A 19,966-nucleotide genomic window follows, 5' to 3' on the forward strand; every position below is an offset into this window, starting at 1 on the left:
TCCTCTAAATCAAGAAAAACAAAACAAAACAAACACCCAAGGATTCTATTGTTCTATTCAACATTGTATTGGAGGTACCAGTCGGTGTTATAAGGTAACAAGGAAAAAGTACTGCAAAAGAAGAAATGAAACTTTCATTATTTGTAGACAAATGGTTCTATGACATACAAAATCATAAAGAAACCACAAATAAATGAATTTAACAAGGTCCCTGGGAATAAGCTCATATAACGGGAATGGGAGAAAAAGAAACTATGTCTATATTCCAGCCATAATCAGAGATTAAAATATTAAAAATTTAGAATTACCACTAGCTCTACCACTAGCATTCAAAAGCTTCAAATACCAACGAACAACTCTAGTGAAGATGGGAAAGACCTCTAAGAAGAAAACTATAAAACACTGAGGAAAATTAAAGTTCTAAAAAAATGGATGGATATACCATGTTCATAGTTTGGAAGACTAATATAAAAATAATTCTCTCTAAATTGACCTATAAATTCAAAGCAAACCCAGTCAAAATTCCACTAGGTTTCTTTCATTCTTGGTGGAAACTCAGAGGTAGATTCTAGAATGTATATGGAAATGCAAAAAAAAAAAAAAAAAAATGCAACAGCCATTGTGATGAAATACTAAGGACGAACATTGCCAAATAAATTTGTTTATAACATTATAATGAGTAAGACAATAAAATACCACATAAGACAAAGTAACCAAGAGAACATAAGAAACAAACTCACAGAAATACAGTCAACTTCATTTACAACAAAGGTGACATTAGAAAATAGTGGAGAAAGTATGGTCTTCTCTAAAACTGGTGTTAAATAGTAACATGAAAAAAAAAATTTTTAACCCCTACCTCACCCCATGCCCAAAAATAAATTGCCAATGGATCATAGATCTAACTAAGAAAGGTTAAACAAAAAAATTTTAGGGAGTGCCTGGGTGGCTCAGTTGGTTGAGCGTCCGACTTCAGCTCAGGTCATGATCTCGCAGTTCGTGGGTTCAAGCCCCGCGTCGGGCTCTGTGCTGACAGCTCAGAGCCTGGAGCCTGTTTCAGATTCTGTATTTCCCTCTTTCTCTGCCCCTCCCCTGCTCATGTTCTGTCTCTGTCTCTCAACAATAAATAAAAGTTAAAAAAAAAAACATTTTTTTTAATTTTTAGGAACAAAACCCATAAAATCCCTTTGTAACTTTGCAGTAGGCAAAGCTTTCTTAAACAGAACATAAAAAGTACTAATCATAAGGGGGAAAATTAGTAGACTGTACTGCACTAAAATTAAGAACTTTTTCATCTAAGGACACTATTGGAAGAGTGAAAAGGTAAATCACAAATTGGAAGATTTATGCAACACATACCCTCCTCTATAGAGAAAAGTATAAAGATGTACTAAAAATTATCAAATAAGACCTAAACAAATGGAGGGATCCATCACAGTCATGGATGAAAAGACTGAATTTCTTTAATATGCCAATTCTCCTCCAATATATATGTAACTTGATAATGGATTAATAGTCTGAATAAAGAGTTTTTAAAAATCAGTGATAGAAAAAATATCAATAAATAGCAATTCACAGAAGAAAAAAATGAATGACCAATAAATTAATATCAAACAGGGAAACGCGAATTTTGTTACTGAGATATACTTTTAAACTACTGCAATACTAAAAATTTAGAAGTCTAACAATACCAAATACTAGAGGGACAACTCACACACTTCTGGTGGGTATCTTAAATTGATATAATCATGTTGAAGAGCAATCTGGATATATCTATTCAAGGTGAATATATACATAGCACATTAAGTAGCAATTCTACTACTAGGTTCAGGCCATTAGAGAAATGTTCAAATATGTGCACAAGAATATTCATACAACATTGCTTTTAATGCCAAGAAACTGGAAATAGCAGTTGAGACAGCAGAATAGAGAAATTATAGAATGATTCATGTAATGAAATACTATTTAGCTTGAAAACAAATGACAGAGTTTTGGATCAACAGGGATCATCTCAAAACCACGATGTATCTGGAAAAAAGCAAGTTACAAAAGAATACACGATACTATTTATATTAAAAAGTGAAACAAAAGTTCAAATATATGTGTAATGTGTATGTATGGCAAAAGACACACACACACACACACACAGAGCAAAATATGCATGACGAAGAAAAACATCAAAAGTTACCTTAAGGAAAAGAGGGAGGAGAATAGAATTGGGGATGGATATGTAAGGGCTTCAAAATTCTCTCTGAAGTATTGTCTCAAGGACAAGAAATAGTTCAAAAGCAAAAATGGCCCAAAAAACTAAGATTTAACAAAGCTGGATGATAGGAACTCATACTTTCTGTATGCTGGAACCATTTCATAATTAAGGGTAGGGGAAAAAAGGCATTAAAAAAATGGAAGTTAAATTAATAATGATAGTGTTTTTGGATTTTTTCTTTTCTAAACCGTCTTTAATGGACATGTGTTAATTTCATAACAAAAAAAACATGATAAATGTAGAGAAAAGGAAAGAAGGTTAATAAAACTAGTAAGAGTTAAAACACTGACATAAATAACTATTATTCAAATTAGAGGTGACATAAAAGATATAGGTGAATAGATGAGGGAAAGAATATTCCATGTGAGGTATGTGTATACATATGGATAAATGTGTGCATGACTGGAATCAGAAAAGGCATAATGGAAGGAGGCATCTGAAAAGAGAGTATTTTCTAGTTTAAGAAAGTTATAAATGTATTCAAACATATAAAATTCAAGTGATACAGAAATACTCTCAACATTAGTATGCTAGCCTTCCAGACCTTCCTCAAGGTATATCTGCTTGCCTATTCCCTGAAGAAAATACAAACATACCCATGTGTTTTCTTAATAGTATACCTACCTATTTGTATGTGTGTATAGATACACATGGGTATACACAGTTTAAGTGTTTTTAAAGAGCAATCTGCCATCAAATATAGTGTGGGCATGTACATACATATATAAAATTAATTTAACCTTAAATAAAAACATTGTCATGCAACTTAATTTCTAAAAATTATCCTTTGGGGCAGCTGGGTGGCTCAGTCAATTAAGCGTCTGATTCTTGATTACAGCTCTGGTCATGATGTCATGGTTATGGGACTGAGTCCCACATCAGGTTCTACACTGGGCATGGAACCTGCTTAGAATTCTCATTCTCCCTCTCCCTTTGTTCCTCCCCTGGTTCTCCCATGTACACGCATATATTCTCTCAAAAAAGAAAAAAGAAAATAAAAAATTATCCTTCTATGTCAGTGCACACAGATCTACCTCATTTCTTTTGGAATGACTGTTATATTGCATACACTTGATATATCAGAATGTATTTCTCTGTGACACATTATTATAAATAATGCTGAGCAGGTAACCTTGTACAAATGGGTCATTATTTCTGTAAAGAAAAAAACTATCTAAAAGGGAAATTCAATGGCGCCTGGGTGGCTCAGTCGGTTGAGCATCTGACTTCAGTTCAAGTCATGATCTCATGGGTTTGTGGGTTCAAGCCCCACATCAGGCTCTGGGCTGACAGCTCAGAGCCAGGAGCCTGCTTCAGATTGTGTCTCCCTCTCTCTCTGTCCCTCCCCTGCTCACGTGCACTCTCTCTCTCTCTCAAAAATGAATAATCAATAAAAAAAAGAAAAGGGAAATGCACTGGCAAACTGCCCTCCAGAAAGGTCTTACCAATTCCACTTATACCAAAGTGCATGAGAGCATGCCATTCTCTACCATTCTGGCAAATGTTGGGTGTAATAAACCTTAACATATTTTTGCCACTCTGATAGATATAAATAGTTTATTATTTTAATTTCATTTACTTGATCAGTAGTGAGGGCACACAGAATATTTGGACATCAGAAACTGGGGGGGCGGGTAGGTGAAGTAACTATGATTGCATACAGAGGTTTGAAGACAAATGAACACCAGCAAGTGATTTAATTTGGTTAAAATACCATGAGTTAAGATCATTTGAGGTTGACGATGGCTTTGTGAAAGGCAAATACCAACTTAGGTATACAACTAGTGTTCTTTCTTCAGGTTATGAGATTATCCTGAAGATTTTTTTTAGTAGCAGTGACATGATCAGATACCATGCTTCAGAAAAGTAGTTTGGGAAAAATGCATAAACTTTCTGGGGGGTGGGAGGGAATCAGCAGGGAGGAGATTTCACTGGCTACAACTCAGGCCAGAGTTCAGATAAGAACATAAACTAGAGCACAAGAATTAGGAATGAAGAAGTGATGCATCAGAAATGTATTATTTATAGAGGCCAAATCAAGAAAACGGGGAAAGTATTATATAATAGAGGGATCAATCACATACATGGTTGAAGAAAAAGTGCTTCCCAACCAACCTGATACTAACCACCTACCCTTTAGAAAGAAGGGCTGCCAGGGTGGCTCAGTCGGTTAAGCGTCTGACTTTGGTCAGTTCAAGCCCCGCGTTGGGCTCTGTGCCGACAGTTCAGAGCCTGGAGCCTGCTTCAGATTCTGTGTCTCCCTCTCTCTCTACCCCTCCCCCACTCATGCTCGCTTGTGCTCTCTCAAAAGATGAATATTAAAAAAAAAATTAGAACTGTAAACAAATGTCCACAAAAATAATAAAATGGAAGAAAAATATAAATCCTATTAATGAATCATCTCAATAACTGAAATTAAAATAAGGAATTACATTTCTTGGGTACCTGAGAGATCACTGCTTTCGATTCGACGGAGATCAGAATCTGCCCAAAAGAGCTTTCCCAATCTGCTATCAAGGGCTAATGCAATTGGTTTACTCAGGCCACTGAAAAAGAGGACCTCCCGTTCTGTTCCATCCAAAGCAGCCCGTTCAATTTTGGGAGACCTTTCCTGAAGATTGGTAAAATACATATACCTGAAGAGAAAGGAGGAAACAGTAAGTTTATCAAAGTAAGAAACCATACAAAAGGAGACTATCCTTAAAGATATAAGGAGAATATTTTAAAATCTTATTTTTAAATGTTGTAGAATGTGTTATTTTTAAGGCCATGGGATACTTTTATTATTTTTGATAACAGTAACACAGAGTATACAGAACTTCTTGGGGAGATAATTTTCATGAATTAATAAAATGAAATGATAGACACAGGCACACCTATACTTTTGGAATATTACAATACAGAAATAAAAGAACAGTGATCAGAGAGACCTGGACTCAAAATTTTAAATTCCTTCTCCAATTAGTCTATTTCATAACTAAAAATAAGTCATATATGAGTTATTTCTTATATTTAAATTCTAAAGTTCATCTCTTTCCAGTAACTCTTTTGAAGTAAGCTACTTCCCCTGCTGAATTCCTTATCATTCATTCAGATGCAAAAAAGTACTATTTTACCAAATGTAACGCTCTGTATTGAATGACAGAAAACATTAGTTCTTGTCATAAAGGAACCTAAAGTCTAGGAGAAAATATAACACCAAAAACACAATTAAATCTGAGGTAGAGGTCTAAGCATAACTAGAGAGGCAGAGATACAGAGTGCTGGGTATTTGAGAAAGGGGAAAACCACGCCAGGCTGGGGTGGGCTAGCTCAAGGAAAACTTCACTGCAGTTCAGTCTTGGAGGTATGGGCAGAAATTAGAACTAAAGCAATAGTGACAAAGGAAAGAAATTCTAGGCAGGGAAAGCAAAAATACAAGAAAACGCAGGGGCAGGTAGATAGAGCATATCAAGTTTTTTCACTGAAGCACAGTATATTAAAGGTAAATAACGAATGAGCTGAAAAGGAAGGCTGATGAGAATCTCACATGCCAAGATATCTGAAAGCAACTTGAGTAGCATACCCTTTCTCCGGGTTTACCACTATGGCTCGAGGTCGGTCTTGCTCGCCTTTTAATACCACTCCAATTGATCTCCCATCTAATCTTGTTACGTTAATGACATTGGTGGCTTCACAAGTCCAGTAAATGTAGCGGCTATAAATATCAATGCTGAGGTCATAGGGTTGTATTTCCAGGTTCTGATTTGGAACTGAGCTCACAACCACAGTAAAACCCTAGGGAAAGAAAAAGACGTACACATAGAAAATTAGACTCCAAGCCAGAGAGCCCTGAAGTGATCGCTCACAAAGCTTACACTTACATGGTACAAACCTGAGAAGGAACTCTCAAGTCTCACCAGACATTTCTTACTAACAGATTTTTTTATGGGTAATGTGCTTCTTTTTTATCAGGCATTTTAAATGTTCCCTTTGGCTATTATGACATGTAGCAGAGGAGTGAGCTGAGGCCATATTAGTTGCTCTAGGAACCCGACAGTGCATTGATTCGAGTGGGAAGGTGGCAAGAGTCTCCTGTCAAGTGGCTATAGCTGCAGCTAGAAACATCCCTACAAGTCCTCCAAAGCAGCGGTTCTCAACCAGGGGCATTTGGCACTATGGGGAGACATTTCTGATTGCCACATCTATACGAGTACAACTAGCATCTAGTGGGTGAAGGTCAGGGATGCTGTTAAACAGCTTACAATATACAGGTCATACCTCCACAACAAAGAATTATATAGCCTAAAAATGTCAATAGTGCTGAAGGTGTGAACCGCTTACAGAGACAACAGCAATGAGGGCTAGAAACCACATCGACCAGTCATGTCCTTCTCCAATCCTCAAACCACCAAAAAAAAAAAAAAAAAAAGGTTTTTAACAAAGCAAAGCAATAGGGGGTTCTGTTCTAATGTTCTATATGAATAAATTATATTTCATTTACTTGGCAACACTGAGATAATATATTCCTTAAGGAGGCTATCTCATTTATCTGCTGTGTCCTTGACTGTATAATAACAGCTATAATTTCCATTATTTATCAGTCTGTTAGTCCTGGTCTATATAGTGTAAGGTGCATCTGTAATATACCACTATTGCTAGACCTCTCAATGATCCCTCAACAGCCCCTAAATACATGATCACCTCACCCTTAGTGACATACCAAAACTTAATCCAATCTCCCTAAATTCTAATATATTCAAAATTCAACATCACTGCTATAAGGAAGACAAATGATTATTCATAGTAATTCCCAGTCTAAAACTGCTTGGCCACAGAAAGAAAGTAAAGTAGTATGGATAACTGTGATATAAACCATGACTGGTATGTAAGCATAGATAAGATATTGATAATATTTTTATTCCCTCCCCTCCTTAGTCACCAAATAATAGCCCCCCCATCATTAAGTTAGTGATAACATATCCTTAGGTGTTTTTAATTTTACCAAGACTGTGTTATATGTTTCTTATCCTCTAAACCTTTTAAAAATAATTAATAATAATAGAACTGTTATTTACTGAGTCTATACATACTATATAATAGATAATGGGCTTTGTGCTTTACATTGTTTTCAGCTAAAAAGTTCCTAAGAATCTTAGTGAGTGACACAGATAGATCAAAACCAAGGTCTATTTAATTTCAAAGCTTCCAACACTCCATATAAATGAAACCATAATGGAAAAAACTAAACAAACAGATATGAGTGGCAGTAACAAAGTCATTACCAATATACAAACTAAGTTTTCCTTATACAATTTTTATTCCAATAGCATTATCAAACAATTAGGATCTTTGATAATGATCAAATATCATTAGGAGGAAAAAAAGCTGCTAGGTCCAGAATTTCACATTCTTCTCTCTCTCTCTCTCTCTTTGCGCATGTGCGCACGCACACACACATACACGCACGCACACACTCAAGAATTAAGTAAAAGAGGATGGTTAGTCCAACTACATAGCAAAAAAACCAGAATTTGAACCGATCCCTGAATTACCTGGCTGCCATCTTCTTGTGCTTTTCGGATCATGTTTTGTCGTGAGTCAATCCAATAGAGTTGCTTGTCCAGTGGGTCATAGTCAATGGCCCGGACATTCCGAAGGCTGTGGATGGGAAGGATGATGTCAGGGCTCTGCTGTTCATCAATTACCATGCGGTTGATGGCACTCTTTTGACTGAAGAGTAGGAAAGTAGTTGGAGCTTAAAGAAAGAAAAGAGCAAATTTTAAACACAATTACTCTAAATCTTGTATCACTCAAAGATCTGATCAACCTGTTGTCTACATTTCATGCAAAACAGACACAGATGTTGAAGAGGTAAGACTGAGGACAAAACCCTCTGGAATGTCCCTAGAAACTCTCCTCAAGGTGACACTAATGAGCACTATGCTATCAAACCAGTTATGAATTTACCCAATGACATAGGGTATTATGTCATAACCCTAGCCTATTTTGTTCCATTTTGTCCACAGTGTCATAAAAGGAGACTTGATTTCAATAAAGCATTTGATAAAGATATCAAAATTCTCCTTGTGTGCCAAGTGAATAATCCTACTCTTCCATAAGCTATTCTGTGGGTGGCAGGAAACCTGGGTTTCCATAGGTCAAAGCAGAAATTCCAAGAAAGGTTTTAGTATCAGCTCTCTCATCTACTCACTTGATCATAACTAAGTCACTGAACCTCTCTGGGTCAAAGTTTGCTCAACTCTAAAATAAGGTTCCAGCTATTTTGTCCTGCTCATTGAGTTCCTATAAGAATTTTACAACATATATGAAGATACTTCAAGAATTAAGGGTGCTGGGTGACTCAGTTGGTTAAGCCTCCTACTCTTGATTTTGGCTCAGGTCATGATTTCACAGTTCGTGAGTTTGAGTCCCGCATCGGGCTCTGCACTGTGAGTGTGGAGCCAGCTTGGGATTCTCTCAGGGCGCCTGGGTGGCTCAGTTGGTTGAGCGTCTGGCTTAGGCTCGGGTCATGATCTCAGTTCCCAGGTTCAAGCCCTACATCAGGCTCTGTGCTGACAGCTCAGAGCCTGGAGCCTGACTTTGGATTCTGTGTGTCTCCCTCTCTCTCTGACCTTCCCCCACATTCGCTCTGGCTCTCTCAATAACAAACAAACGTTAAAAGAAATGTAAGGGGGGGGGGGCGCCTGGGTGGCTCAGTCGGTTGGGCTTCCAACCTGAATTCAGTTCAGGTCATGATCTCGCGGTTCATGAGTTTGAGTCCCACAGTGGGCTCTGTGCTGACAGCTCAGAGCTTGGAGCCTGCTCCAGATTCTGTGTCTCCCTCTCTGTCTGCCCCTTTCCTGCTCACATTCTGTCTGTTTCTCTCTCAAAAATAAATAAACATTGGGGAGCCTGGGTGGCTCAATCAGTTGAGTGTTTGATTTCAGCTCAGGTCATGATCTCACAGTTCGTGGGTTTGAGCCCCACATCAGGTTCTGTGCTGACAGCTCGGAGCCTGAAGCCTGCTTCAGATTCTGTGTCTCCCTCTCTCCTTGCCTCTTCCCTGTTCATGCTCTCTCTCTCTCAAAAATAAACATTAAAACAAAATAATAAAAATAAATTTAAAAAATAAACATTAAAAAATGTAATAATGCATTATTGTCAATTATACCTCAATAAAAAAGTATAAAGTATTATATAAATGTAAAGTAAAAATAACTACTGTTAATTATATCAGTAGTAGCAGTAATAAAGTTAGTATTAATAGAAGTTAAATCCTCATGGATTGCAGTTACAGGTTTTATTTTGCATTGTGTGGATGATAATTGCAAGGAAAGCCAGTAAAAATGTCTCTCTCTCTCTCTTGCTCTCTCACACACACATGCACACACAGAACTAGTAATAACAAATGCTTTATACTCATTATCTCTATCTTCACAAAAAACTTTGTATTTATATTTTTACCAAAAAAATATATTAATCTGATATTAAGTTGATGTCCTAAATTTATGAAATGGGGAAATGCAACAGAGACTAACCCTCGGGACTAAGACACTGATTACTATGCCGGAAAACATCTAGAAAACAACAGCATTTGGGGCGCCTGGGTGGCTCAATTGGTTAAGCGTCCAATTCTTGATATCAGCATAACGGCTCAGGTCATGATCTCATGGTTGAGATCAAGCTCCACTTGGGATTCTCTCTCTCCCGCTCTCTCTGCCCCTCCCCTGCATATTCTCTCACTTACAAAAAAAAAAAAAGAAAAGAAAAGAAACAGCATTTCACAGTGCTACCAACAACTTCAAAGTCTACTAAGTATTTTGAAAATCTTCATTAAACCATATATAAAAATTCCACAATTATACTCCAGTCTCTTGGTATTCAGTCATCACCTAAATCCAGTAGAATTTTGTGCTTTTCGTGGACATAAACATAAATGGCCAATCCAGAAGTCCTTGCTTAAGAGGACCTAAGCCCCATTCTTCACGATTCCATCATGTGTGGTTCCCTGGTTTACTTTACATTTATACCCAAATGTACATTGGCTTAATTTGAGTTTCCCAAAGAAACTCATTGGTACTTATAAAGAAACCTGGTATTTACAACACTGAAATTCTTTTTTTTTTTTTTAATGAAACATAGTTGACACACAATGCTACATTCACAACACTGAAATTCTGCTTTGTGTAAATTCTTCACCAGCTAGAAGCCCATACCTAGCTTGGAAGATTTAGAAAGTCTCCCACTGGAACCCTCCATTATCTGGAGTCAACTCCATCACATACTGACTTAACAACTTTTAGCAATTTTAGTAGAACACATACACTAGGTAGTAAAAATATATGTCACAACAAGGTAGCTTTTTTTTTTTAAGAATTATTTTTTGGCAGTACTGTTTTCTTGTAACTGAAGGAAAAAGGGGTGGGAGGGGGGCTCTAAACTCTTAAGTTTCTGACAGAATAATCACCACTTATACTAAGACATACAATGAAGCTTAGACTCCAGAGTTTTAGCTGCCAACTTTTCCTGCCTGGGAAACAATTAATCAAGTATATATTTGGCCCCTACCATGTTTTACTGGGCTCTTGCTTTTTTTTTGAGTCAAGTTTTAACCTTCAATTCGATTCTACAATTAGGTGTTTTAGAAACGTAGATTAAGACAAAGTCAAATATGGCTTCAAATAAATGCTTGTTTTGAAAAGTCTACATATGACATTAATGGAAGCTGATGTTGTCACTTATTTCAAGGAAGACTTGATTCTGTCATTCAGTGCTTAAAGTGATAAAGAATATGCAATTTTGTAAGCCCAAATCCAACCTAATTTATGTAACCTCTAACTCCCTCATCTGCAGAATGGTACTTTAAGAAATTGTCATACAGACTGTCTGAGCTTTACATTGTCACAATGAAGACAGATGAGATGTTAAGTAGGAGGGAGGTTTTCAGCTCCTTTTGAAGGCACAATTGTTCACCTGCAGCTTAAAGGAAGGCCATGCTCTTGTGGAAGAACTTCAAAAACTACAAGGCCAACAAGCCCATCACCTCTGACTGTGCCACTTGTGCCCTGTGCCAAGGGCATGAGTAGGGACCAAAGTCCAGTCCACACTTCATTAGCCAAGCCACGCACCTGTGTGGCTGCAAATGCTGAAAGGAAACCATTTTTTCCTGATTTGCACAAAGGTGCCATAGAGACCAACCACCTCAGTACTAAACAAGGGATTACACAATATGGCTTCTTGTTTCCTCCCTGACTTGATCTCTTTATTCACTCTAATCCAGTGACACTGGCCCCTTCGGTGTTCCTCTAACATGCCAGACATGCTTCTTCCTAAGACCTCTGCATTTGCTGTCTCTTTTGCTTAATAGATCTTCTCCCAGATATCCACATAACTCATTTCCTCACCTCCTTCAGTTCTTGACATAATGTCACCTTATCAGTAAGGAATTCTCTGATCAGTGTATTTAACATTGCAATTCTCCTCCTCACCCTTTCTTGCTCTTAATATTTCTCCAAAACATTTATCTCCATCTAACCCATGATATAGTTTACTTACTTGGTTCACTATCTGTCCCACTGGAATACAATCTCCATGGGGGCAGAGACTGATGTCTATTTCATTCACTGCTACATTTTCCACTGGCTCAAATAATGCCCAGTATGTAGCAGACATTCAATATATATTCATTGGAAGAATAAATGAATAAACACATGAAGAAACAAGCATTAGATCACAATAATTAAGGGGCAGCCCCGTAGCCACAATTTTGAAAGAGAATAAAATTATTTCAGATTAATTGGGAAGGAAAACAAACAAATGTTTATTTAGGACCTCCAACATGTCACTCATCATTCTAGATATTAATCCCCAAAATTATCATCTCCATTTTTAGGTAAGCAAACTCAGAAAGGTCAAGTATTTTCCAAAGGTCACAAAGCTGATAAGTAGAAGAGTATCTGTATCTTTCCAAGTCCTCCCCTGCTTCTTCATTCTTTCATTTTACAATGATTTCTTGAATCATTACTACTCACCAAGCATTGTTCTAGGCACCTAAGATCGGTGAAAAAAACAGAACAAAAACACTGCTTCAGGGAGTTTATGTTCCAAGAAACAGACAATAAAAGCAATTAACATAATTAAGAAGTTATAGTATATAAATATTAGAGTACATAAACTACATACGGTAACAAAGAATGATAAATGTTATATAGGAAAAAGAAAAAGTACAGGTAAGGAACACTGGCAATGCTAAATAGGGTGGAAGGATGATTTGCCATTTTAAAAGGGTAGATCAAGTCTCACTGTGTAGGTCACAATTAAGCAAAGACTCAGAGATGAAGTATATCCATGTAAATATTTGCAGGAAAAACATTCCAAAAGGTGATAAGCAGCACAATAATCCTGAGGTGGGAGTAAATGGCATATTTGAAAACAACGAGGCTAGGGTAGCTGTGTCATGAAGAGAGCAAGGGGAGAACAGTGAAAGCCACGGTGAAAACAGTGAAAGCCAAGAGAAGCAAAGGGGGAGGGATGCAAAGTGAGGGGTACGGATCATGTAGGAACTTGTAGCCCATTATAAGAACTAGGTTTTTACTCTGTGTGAAATGGGGAGCCATTGTAAGGTTTTGAGAAGAGAAACAGCATGATCTGATTTAGCTTTTGAAACACAGGTCAAACATGAAAAGATGCTCAACATCATTCACCATCAGGGAAATACAAATCAAAACCACAAATGAGATACCACCTCACACCTGTCAGAATGGCTAAAATTAACAACACAAGAAACAACAGGTGTTGGCGAGGATGCAGAAAAAGGGGAACCCTCCCACACTGTTGGCGGGAATGCAAACTGGCACAGCCACTCTGGAAAACAGTATGGAGGTTCCTCAAAAGTTAAAAATAGAACTACTTTACGATCTAGCAATTGCACTATTAGCTATTTACCCAAAGGATACAAAAGTACTGATTCAAAGGGGCACACATGTCCCAATGTTTATAGCATTATATCAGCAACAGCCAAACTGTGGAAAGAGCCCAAATGTCCACTGACTGATGAATGGATAAAGAAGATGTAGTATATATACAATGGAATATTACTCAGCCATCAAAGAGAATGAAATCTTGCCATTTGCAACAATGTGGGTGGAGCTACAGTGTATTATGCTAAGCAAAATAAGTCAGAGAAAGACAAACATCATATGATTTCATCCATATGTGGAATTGAAGAAAGAAAACAGATGAACATATGGGAGGGGGGAATAAAAAGAAAAAAGAGAGGTAAACAAATCATATCTTAAAGATAAAGAACTGAGAATTGATAGAGGGATGTGGGTGGGGATTGGGCTAGATGGGTGATGGGTATTAGGTAGGGCACTTGTTATGATGAACACTAGGTGTTATATGTAAGTGATGAATCACTGAATTCTACTCCTGAAACCACTATTGCACTGTGTGTTAACTAACTAGAATTTAAATAAAAATCTGAAAAATAAATAAATAAATATATACATACATGAAACACAGGTCAAGGAGTAAATTGCCCACAATGTTGGAAAAGTATCTAAAGGCAAGCACTTTGTGATAAATTTCTCTCATAATCTGCCTTGGATTCTAATATATCTCTACACAAATATTAAATGGTACTAATTATAAAAAGAGGACACAACAGGGGCACCTGGGTGGCTCATCTGGTTAAACACCTGATTCTTGAATGTGGCTCAAGTCATGATCTCAGTTTGTGGGTTTGAGCCCCACATCAGGCTCTCCTCTAGCAGCACAGAGCTGCTTTAGATTATCTGTCTGCCTCCCCTCCACTTGTACTCTCTTCTCTCTCTCTCTCTCAAAAATAAGTAAACTTAAAAAAAAAAAAGTACACAATAGAAAGCCACTGGAAGCACTGTTGATCTATCTCCAAAAGGCAGCCAAAGACAGATATGGGGACTCTCGGCACTGATTCCTCAGGCCTTCACTCAGCAACTAATATGCACAAATATAAGCAGTAAAAACAATAATGATCTCAAAGGGTCTTTCCATATTCCCCTTGGTTCCATTCTCCATTGGTCATTACTCCTATTTTTTTCCTTCCATTCAACGTCAAACTTCTTGAAAAAGACAACTACCCCTCTCTCCCTTTCTCCATTCACATTCTGACCAACTCTAATCTTTAACCATTATTTCCCTGCAACTAATCTTTAGGGTTACTAATCACCACCTTCTTCAAGAATCCAGTGGACATTATTTTAGGGTTCACCTAACTCAGCCTGTCAGCAGCATTCAGCACAGTTCTCTGTTTTGGAATAATCTTATTTCTGGTGCCCCATTCTCTCCTGTTTTTCCTTTTCCCTCTCTGGATGCTACTCTTCAGTGTCCACTGCAAGCTCTCCCTCCTCAGACAGAATTCCTTAGGTTACCAGACCCCTTCCTTTCTCTTTAACAGGAGCCGGCAAACTGCAGCCCACAGCTATATCTTGCCCTGCTGTCTGTTTTAGAATAGTTTATTGGAATTCAGACACATTTTAAAAATGTCTTGTCCATGGCTTTCATGCTACAGTAGACAAAGTTGAACAGGTATGAGAAACTGTATGACTCACAAAGCCTAAATGTTTACTCCCTGGCCCTGTACAGAAAGTCTGCGAACTCTAGCTCCATACCCTCTCCCTAAGTAATCTTACCCATTTTAATACGTGCTGGCAATTCCAAAATCTATTTATCTTCAACCTCATGTCTCCCCTCTTCTATCCAACTATCTATTAAATGTATCTATGTCAATGTCCCATGGGGAAATCGATATAAACATGCCTAAAATTAAACTTCTCACTCTAGTCTTCTCATCTCCTACCTACTTAACTACTCAAACCAAAAATCTAAAAGTCACCCTTGCCTCCTCTCTCTTCTTCTTCCTCACGTACAACCTACGGTTCTGTTCATTCTAGCTTCAAAATATACCTTCAATCCATCAGCTTCTGTCACCACTGCCACGTCCCTTACCACATCAGTCTGCCTGACCTCCCTGCTACCACAACTCTCTTCAAATCCATTCTACACAATAATCAAATCATGTTATACCTTAATTTTCACAGCAACCTTACATGGTAGTTAATATTATTATTCCCATTTTACAAATGAGAAGTTTAAAGCTTAAAAAATTTATGTGACTTTAGTAAAACTCAAAACTATTATGTGGCAAAGACTCCATTAAATCATTAAACTATAAACTTATATTCTTTCTTTTTCACAACTGAAGCCTTGTGTCACAACACACTGAATCCTTTCCTATGTGACTTCTTATACTTTCAGTCACAGAATAAAGTAATTTCAATAGTGAACTGAATAGTTAATAGCTATTATTATTATTATTATACACATCATTTAATATTTTATATTATTATGTTAAATTTAAACATTACGTTTATATATCATGTAGAATAATATATATTTATTTTATACTTTTTATATGTTTTATATATTTTTGTATATTACATTATGTCATATATGTGACTAATTGAATAATTAATAGCTAATCCAATATCCTATAGCAGTTTTGTTACCATCCACCCTAGTGAACCATAGCCTACACTTCTCTGACATGAATTTACTCCTTCCGGTCGAATTCTCTATTTGTTTATCATATCTAGCAATTTGTTCTTGTCTATCCATCAAGACATGGGCCTTCACATATACTTGAGTCATAAACCAGGTTTCCCCAAGCCAACAATGTTTGTTACACATTATGTTTTGATGTCATTAGCACAGTGTATGTGCGGTTAATGTGTATTTAATATGTAATATGTACTGCTAATATTTAAATATCAGCAGATATTACAGCTAAGAAAAATCTGGATGAATGGAGAAGATCTGGTAAATCAGCTGGAATTAAGTAGTGACCACCCACAATGCTCAGAGCATGTGCTCTTTAGTTCCACAGATATTTACAATTATTTTATACCGGGATAAATTTACATGAAAAATATGCATTTTCCACCTGGCCTCTTATTTGCTTAAATTTTTTATCTTTAGCCTATACTACGAACTTCAAAGGACAAGGAGGTTGTAGTTTGAAAATTTTCTTTGTTTTACTGTCTGTATTTTATAATAAATATAACACGAATAAGAAAAATATAAATTCTTAATAGCACGCATGTATGACAGTCTGTCTCACTGAAGCTATGCAATTGTGCACTAAATATTTAAATGCTCAAAAGTAAAAGACTTAATTTTTTCTGTAATACCAATTTTTCCATAACAGCAACTGGCTATCATCAAACAGTTAAGTTACAAAAACATGCATTTTTCCATCTTTAGTCCTTCTCTTTTGTTAAATGATCAACTCTGAACTTCTACAACTTGTTAGCTCTAGAAAGAACATGAACTACAGTGTTTTCAAAATCCTGCTTTCTCCTCGAATTCTAGTTTGCACTGGGGGAGACGCAGCTTACCACTACAAGTCCTGTTGTCAGCGTTAAGAGAGTAGTGGGCAGGGCATCCACAAACAAAACCCCCAACTGGCACAGCCAAGCAGAGGTGGGAGCAGTGCCCATTGCTGGAAGCACACTCATTCCACCCTGCCTGCCGAGAGGAGTGAAAGACGAGGATGTCCATCACATAATCCAAATGGCCCTGGATGATGGTGCGGTTTTGGCCACTGGTTTTGTTGGCACGTTCAATGCTGCGCCGGCTCCAGTCCGTCCAGTAGATGTAATCTTGGTACTGAGTTAAGCCAAAAGGATGAGGCAAGTCATCTGCTATAACTTCCCGGTTGAGTCCTGTTTTCAGAAAGGCAGTAGACGGGAAAAGCAGAGGCATGAAACATGTGAGAGTAGAAGAGCCTTATTGGCCAAAAGAAAGAAAGTTGTAACCTATAAAATATTACAGTTGTAAGCAATTTAAGATAGAACAATTTATTTAACAGCAATTTTAAAACCAGACCAGTCCTCTGAAATCAATCCATCTGCAGTCTGACCCCATGCCTCAAACTTATATTCTTGCTATAAATCACTGAGTTTGTTTAAACTCCAAGTGGTCTGTTTTGACTGTAGTTTTATTTTCTCTCCATAGGGGTCTGTAAGTTGAACTTTTAGTCTTCCTTCCATAAAAAGATGGAAATGCATATACTGTACTTTACTAGTACAAAAAGTCACTTCAGGAATATCTAGGGAGTTACAAATTCCACTACAAGCCCAACAATAATGAAATTTCCACAAAATAAAGAGATGTGAATCCAAGAACCTGGCCCACTATTAATAATAATAAACAGGATACAATGTCAAAACATCTAGACATTCATAGGAAGTTCTGTCAATAGTATCTAACCAATGGTAAACAGCAGTCACGGATTTTTGTATAGAAAGAATAACATACTATAGCTGTCTGGATTAAAAAAAAAAAAAGAAGTACAGCTTACCAAGCATATTTGAAGATTCTATTAAGTTGGTGTCCAGGTCTGTCCAATAAAGCCTCCTTTTAGCATAATCAATAGTTAGGCCATTTGCCCGTCCCACATTTGGAACTAACGTAGTACGTTCACTTCCATCCATGGCAGCTCTGTCTATCTTAGGTTTTCCACCCCATTCAGTCCAATACATAAATCTAAATTCAAAACAATAGATATGTAACAGGTCACTTTTGATTATTTGGGAAAAAGGGTCATATTCATGCATGGTAACTAAATAAATTTAAAGAAAATATACATTAAATCAAGGAAATCGGTAAAGCAAAATCAAGGCTATCATTTTTTCAATTATTTTGGCACCCTCACCTAAATATTTTTTCTCATATCCTAAAAAGGAAGTGAGTCAGCTTTCTTTAGTCTTTCCAATGAATATGTTCCATCCAAAACCCAGAAACTGGAAACAAACTAATGATATCCATACTGCAGCACTTGCATTTATGCAACTAATATTCAAGAAGATACCAAAAAATTAAAGTTCTGGGCTCAGAATCTGATTCACTTCTGCATAAAATATTTTTGTATCTTTACATATTTCTGAACACAAGTAATTTGAGGTTTAAATTTTTAGACTTATTTTTCAACTTGTATAATCAACTCTCCCCAAAAACAAGTTGCAGGAGTATATCAAAGGTAAAAATTAATAGTCTTTAAATGGAACTAAAAAGCAAAGTTTGAAATGTATTTGGTCGTGCAGTCTAAGGGAACATACTATGTGTGTATGAGCAGTGAACTCACCCCTTATTGTGTCGGCTGGGCACTGAACACTACTGCTATAATCCCTGTAAAATTTTAGAATACTTTCTTGCTTTTATATTATTTTTCCAAGTTTTTCACATTAACCTCAGAGCAGCCCCACAGTATAGGCTCTTTATAGATGTAAAGAGGCCAAAGCAATAAAAGAAATGTGAATGATCTAATTTCTTCAACTCCATCACATGGCAGGGCTAGAACTAGAACCTAATCCCTAGCTAAGTACTTTTTCAACTAAACTAGTAAGGTGCTAGTTTTGAAACATTCTGAATACTGGAACTAGAAAAGCACTCCACATGTCAACTCTCATCAAATACCTGAGGACAGACATTTACTCATCAGTCTGTCAGCTGATGGTTGACTTAGTAGCAATGCATGAACGTGCTTTTCTGAAAATTAAAGTTAATCTTGGGCTTTGTTTGCATTTGTACTTGTCAGCTGACAGGCACGTGCACACAAGAAGCAAAAACAACTGTGAGACAAATGTCACAGTTGCTAGCAGCCAAATAAACTGTGGAGTCCTTGCTCCCAATTATTAAATTTATCTGTGTGGTAACTTAGAGTTAAGATCACCGTAATCCAACCACAACATGTCAGCACAGAGAAACTGTCTTTGCTCTGGCCTTCTAACGAGATGGAGACTAGGTAATAATGGAATTAATGTGATTTCAAGAATCTATTTTTAATTACAGGTATGGTAAATATGTTTGTATGTTCACACTGTTAACTTCTGCTTTTTTTTTTTTTAAAGGTTTATTTTTTTGAGACAGAGAGAGACAGAGCATGAATGGGGGAGGGTCAGAGAGAGAGGGAGACACAGAATCTGAAACAGGCTCCAGGCTCTGAGCTGTCTGCACAGAGCCCGATGCGGGGCTCGAATTCATGGACTGCGAGATCATGACCTGAGCTGAAGTCGGATGCTCAACCGACTGAGCCACCCAGGCGCCCAAACTTCTGCTTTTAAAAGTAGAATTATTCTTCAAATTTCAGATTTCTTAGCTGTTGGCTTTTTAAAACTTGCTACATCATGTAAGACAATCACCTACCTTTGAAAAACGTCATGTTGTAAATAAATGTTTTTTTAATCGAAAACAGTTTACCATCTCATATCAAAGTTTCTCTAAGCTTTTAACAATGATCAAACTAATTGTCCACTTTGAACTGATGAATATTCTAAAATGGAACTTTTTAAAATGCAGCTATTTCTTAGTACACAGCATTATTTCAGTGGGTTTTAGATCTGATTTAACTTCAGAGAGGGTAAAGCAAAATGCAAACGATACCCTTAAAAAGGCTGTTTATTAGCATACAAATGGGATCGGTAATATTTAATTACTAGTCCATCTCACCAATCTTCCTTTACCTAATGTTAATAATGGCAAAAGTAAAATATAGCTAATAATTAGTTCTAAATCAGTGAAATCTCAACTAATGGGTTTTAAAATAAAGCCTACCTATGGTTTAGTTACCAGATTCCTAGTAAGCATTATTTAAGACATCAAAAATACAATCCATAACGA

General features: G+C 36.9%; 2 protein-coding genes across 4 annotated transcripts in view; one reads left to right on the plus strand and one right to left on the minus strand.

Annotated features, from left to right (window-relative positions):
* Window positions 1-19,966, minus strand: part of LRP6 (LDL receptor related protein 6) — a 175,917-nt gene that overhangs the window by 25,680 nt on the left and 130,271 nt on the right. For all 3 annotated transcript variants that reach the window (XM_027035576.2, XM_027035577.2, XM_053225836.1), the window contains 5 exons: window positions 17,649-17,833; window positions 16,684-17,010; window positions 7,801-8,003; window positions 5,832-6,043; window positions 4,712-4,902 (listed from right to left, as the gene is read on the minus strand). In XM_027035576.2, the coding sequence (XP_026891377.1) occupies window positions 4,712-4,902; window positions 5,832-6,043; window positions 7,801-8,003; window positions 16,684-17,010; window positions 17,649-17,833 (1,118 nt within the window). The remainder of the gene's footprint in view (window positions 1-4,711; window positions 4,903-5,831; window positions 6,044-7,800; window positions 8,004-16,683; window positions 17,011-17,648; window positions 17,834-19,966) is intronic.
* LOC113592969 (uncharacterized) overlaps window positions 1-19,966 on the plus strand; it is a 209,131-nt gene that overhangs the window by 14,919 nt on the left and 174,246 nt on the right. The window lies entirely within an intron of this gene.

The sequence above is a fragment of the Acinonyx jubatus genome, chromosome B4 (genome assembly GCF_027475565.1).
Source record: "Acinonyx jubatus isolate Ajub_Pintada_27869175 chromosome B4, VMU_Ajub_asm_v1.0, whole genome shotgun sequence".
NCBI lineage: Eukaryota > Metazoa > Chordata > Mammalia > Carnivora > Felidae > Acinonyx > Acinonyx jubatus.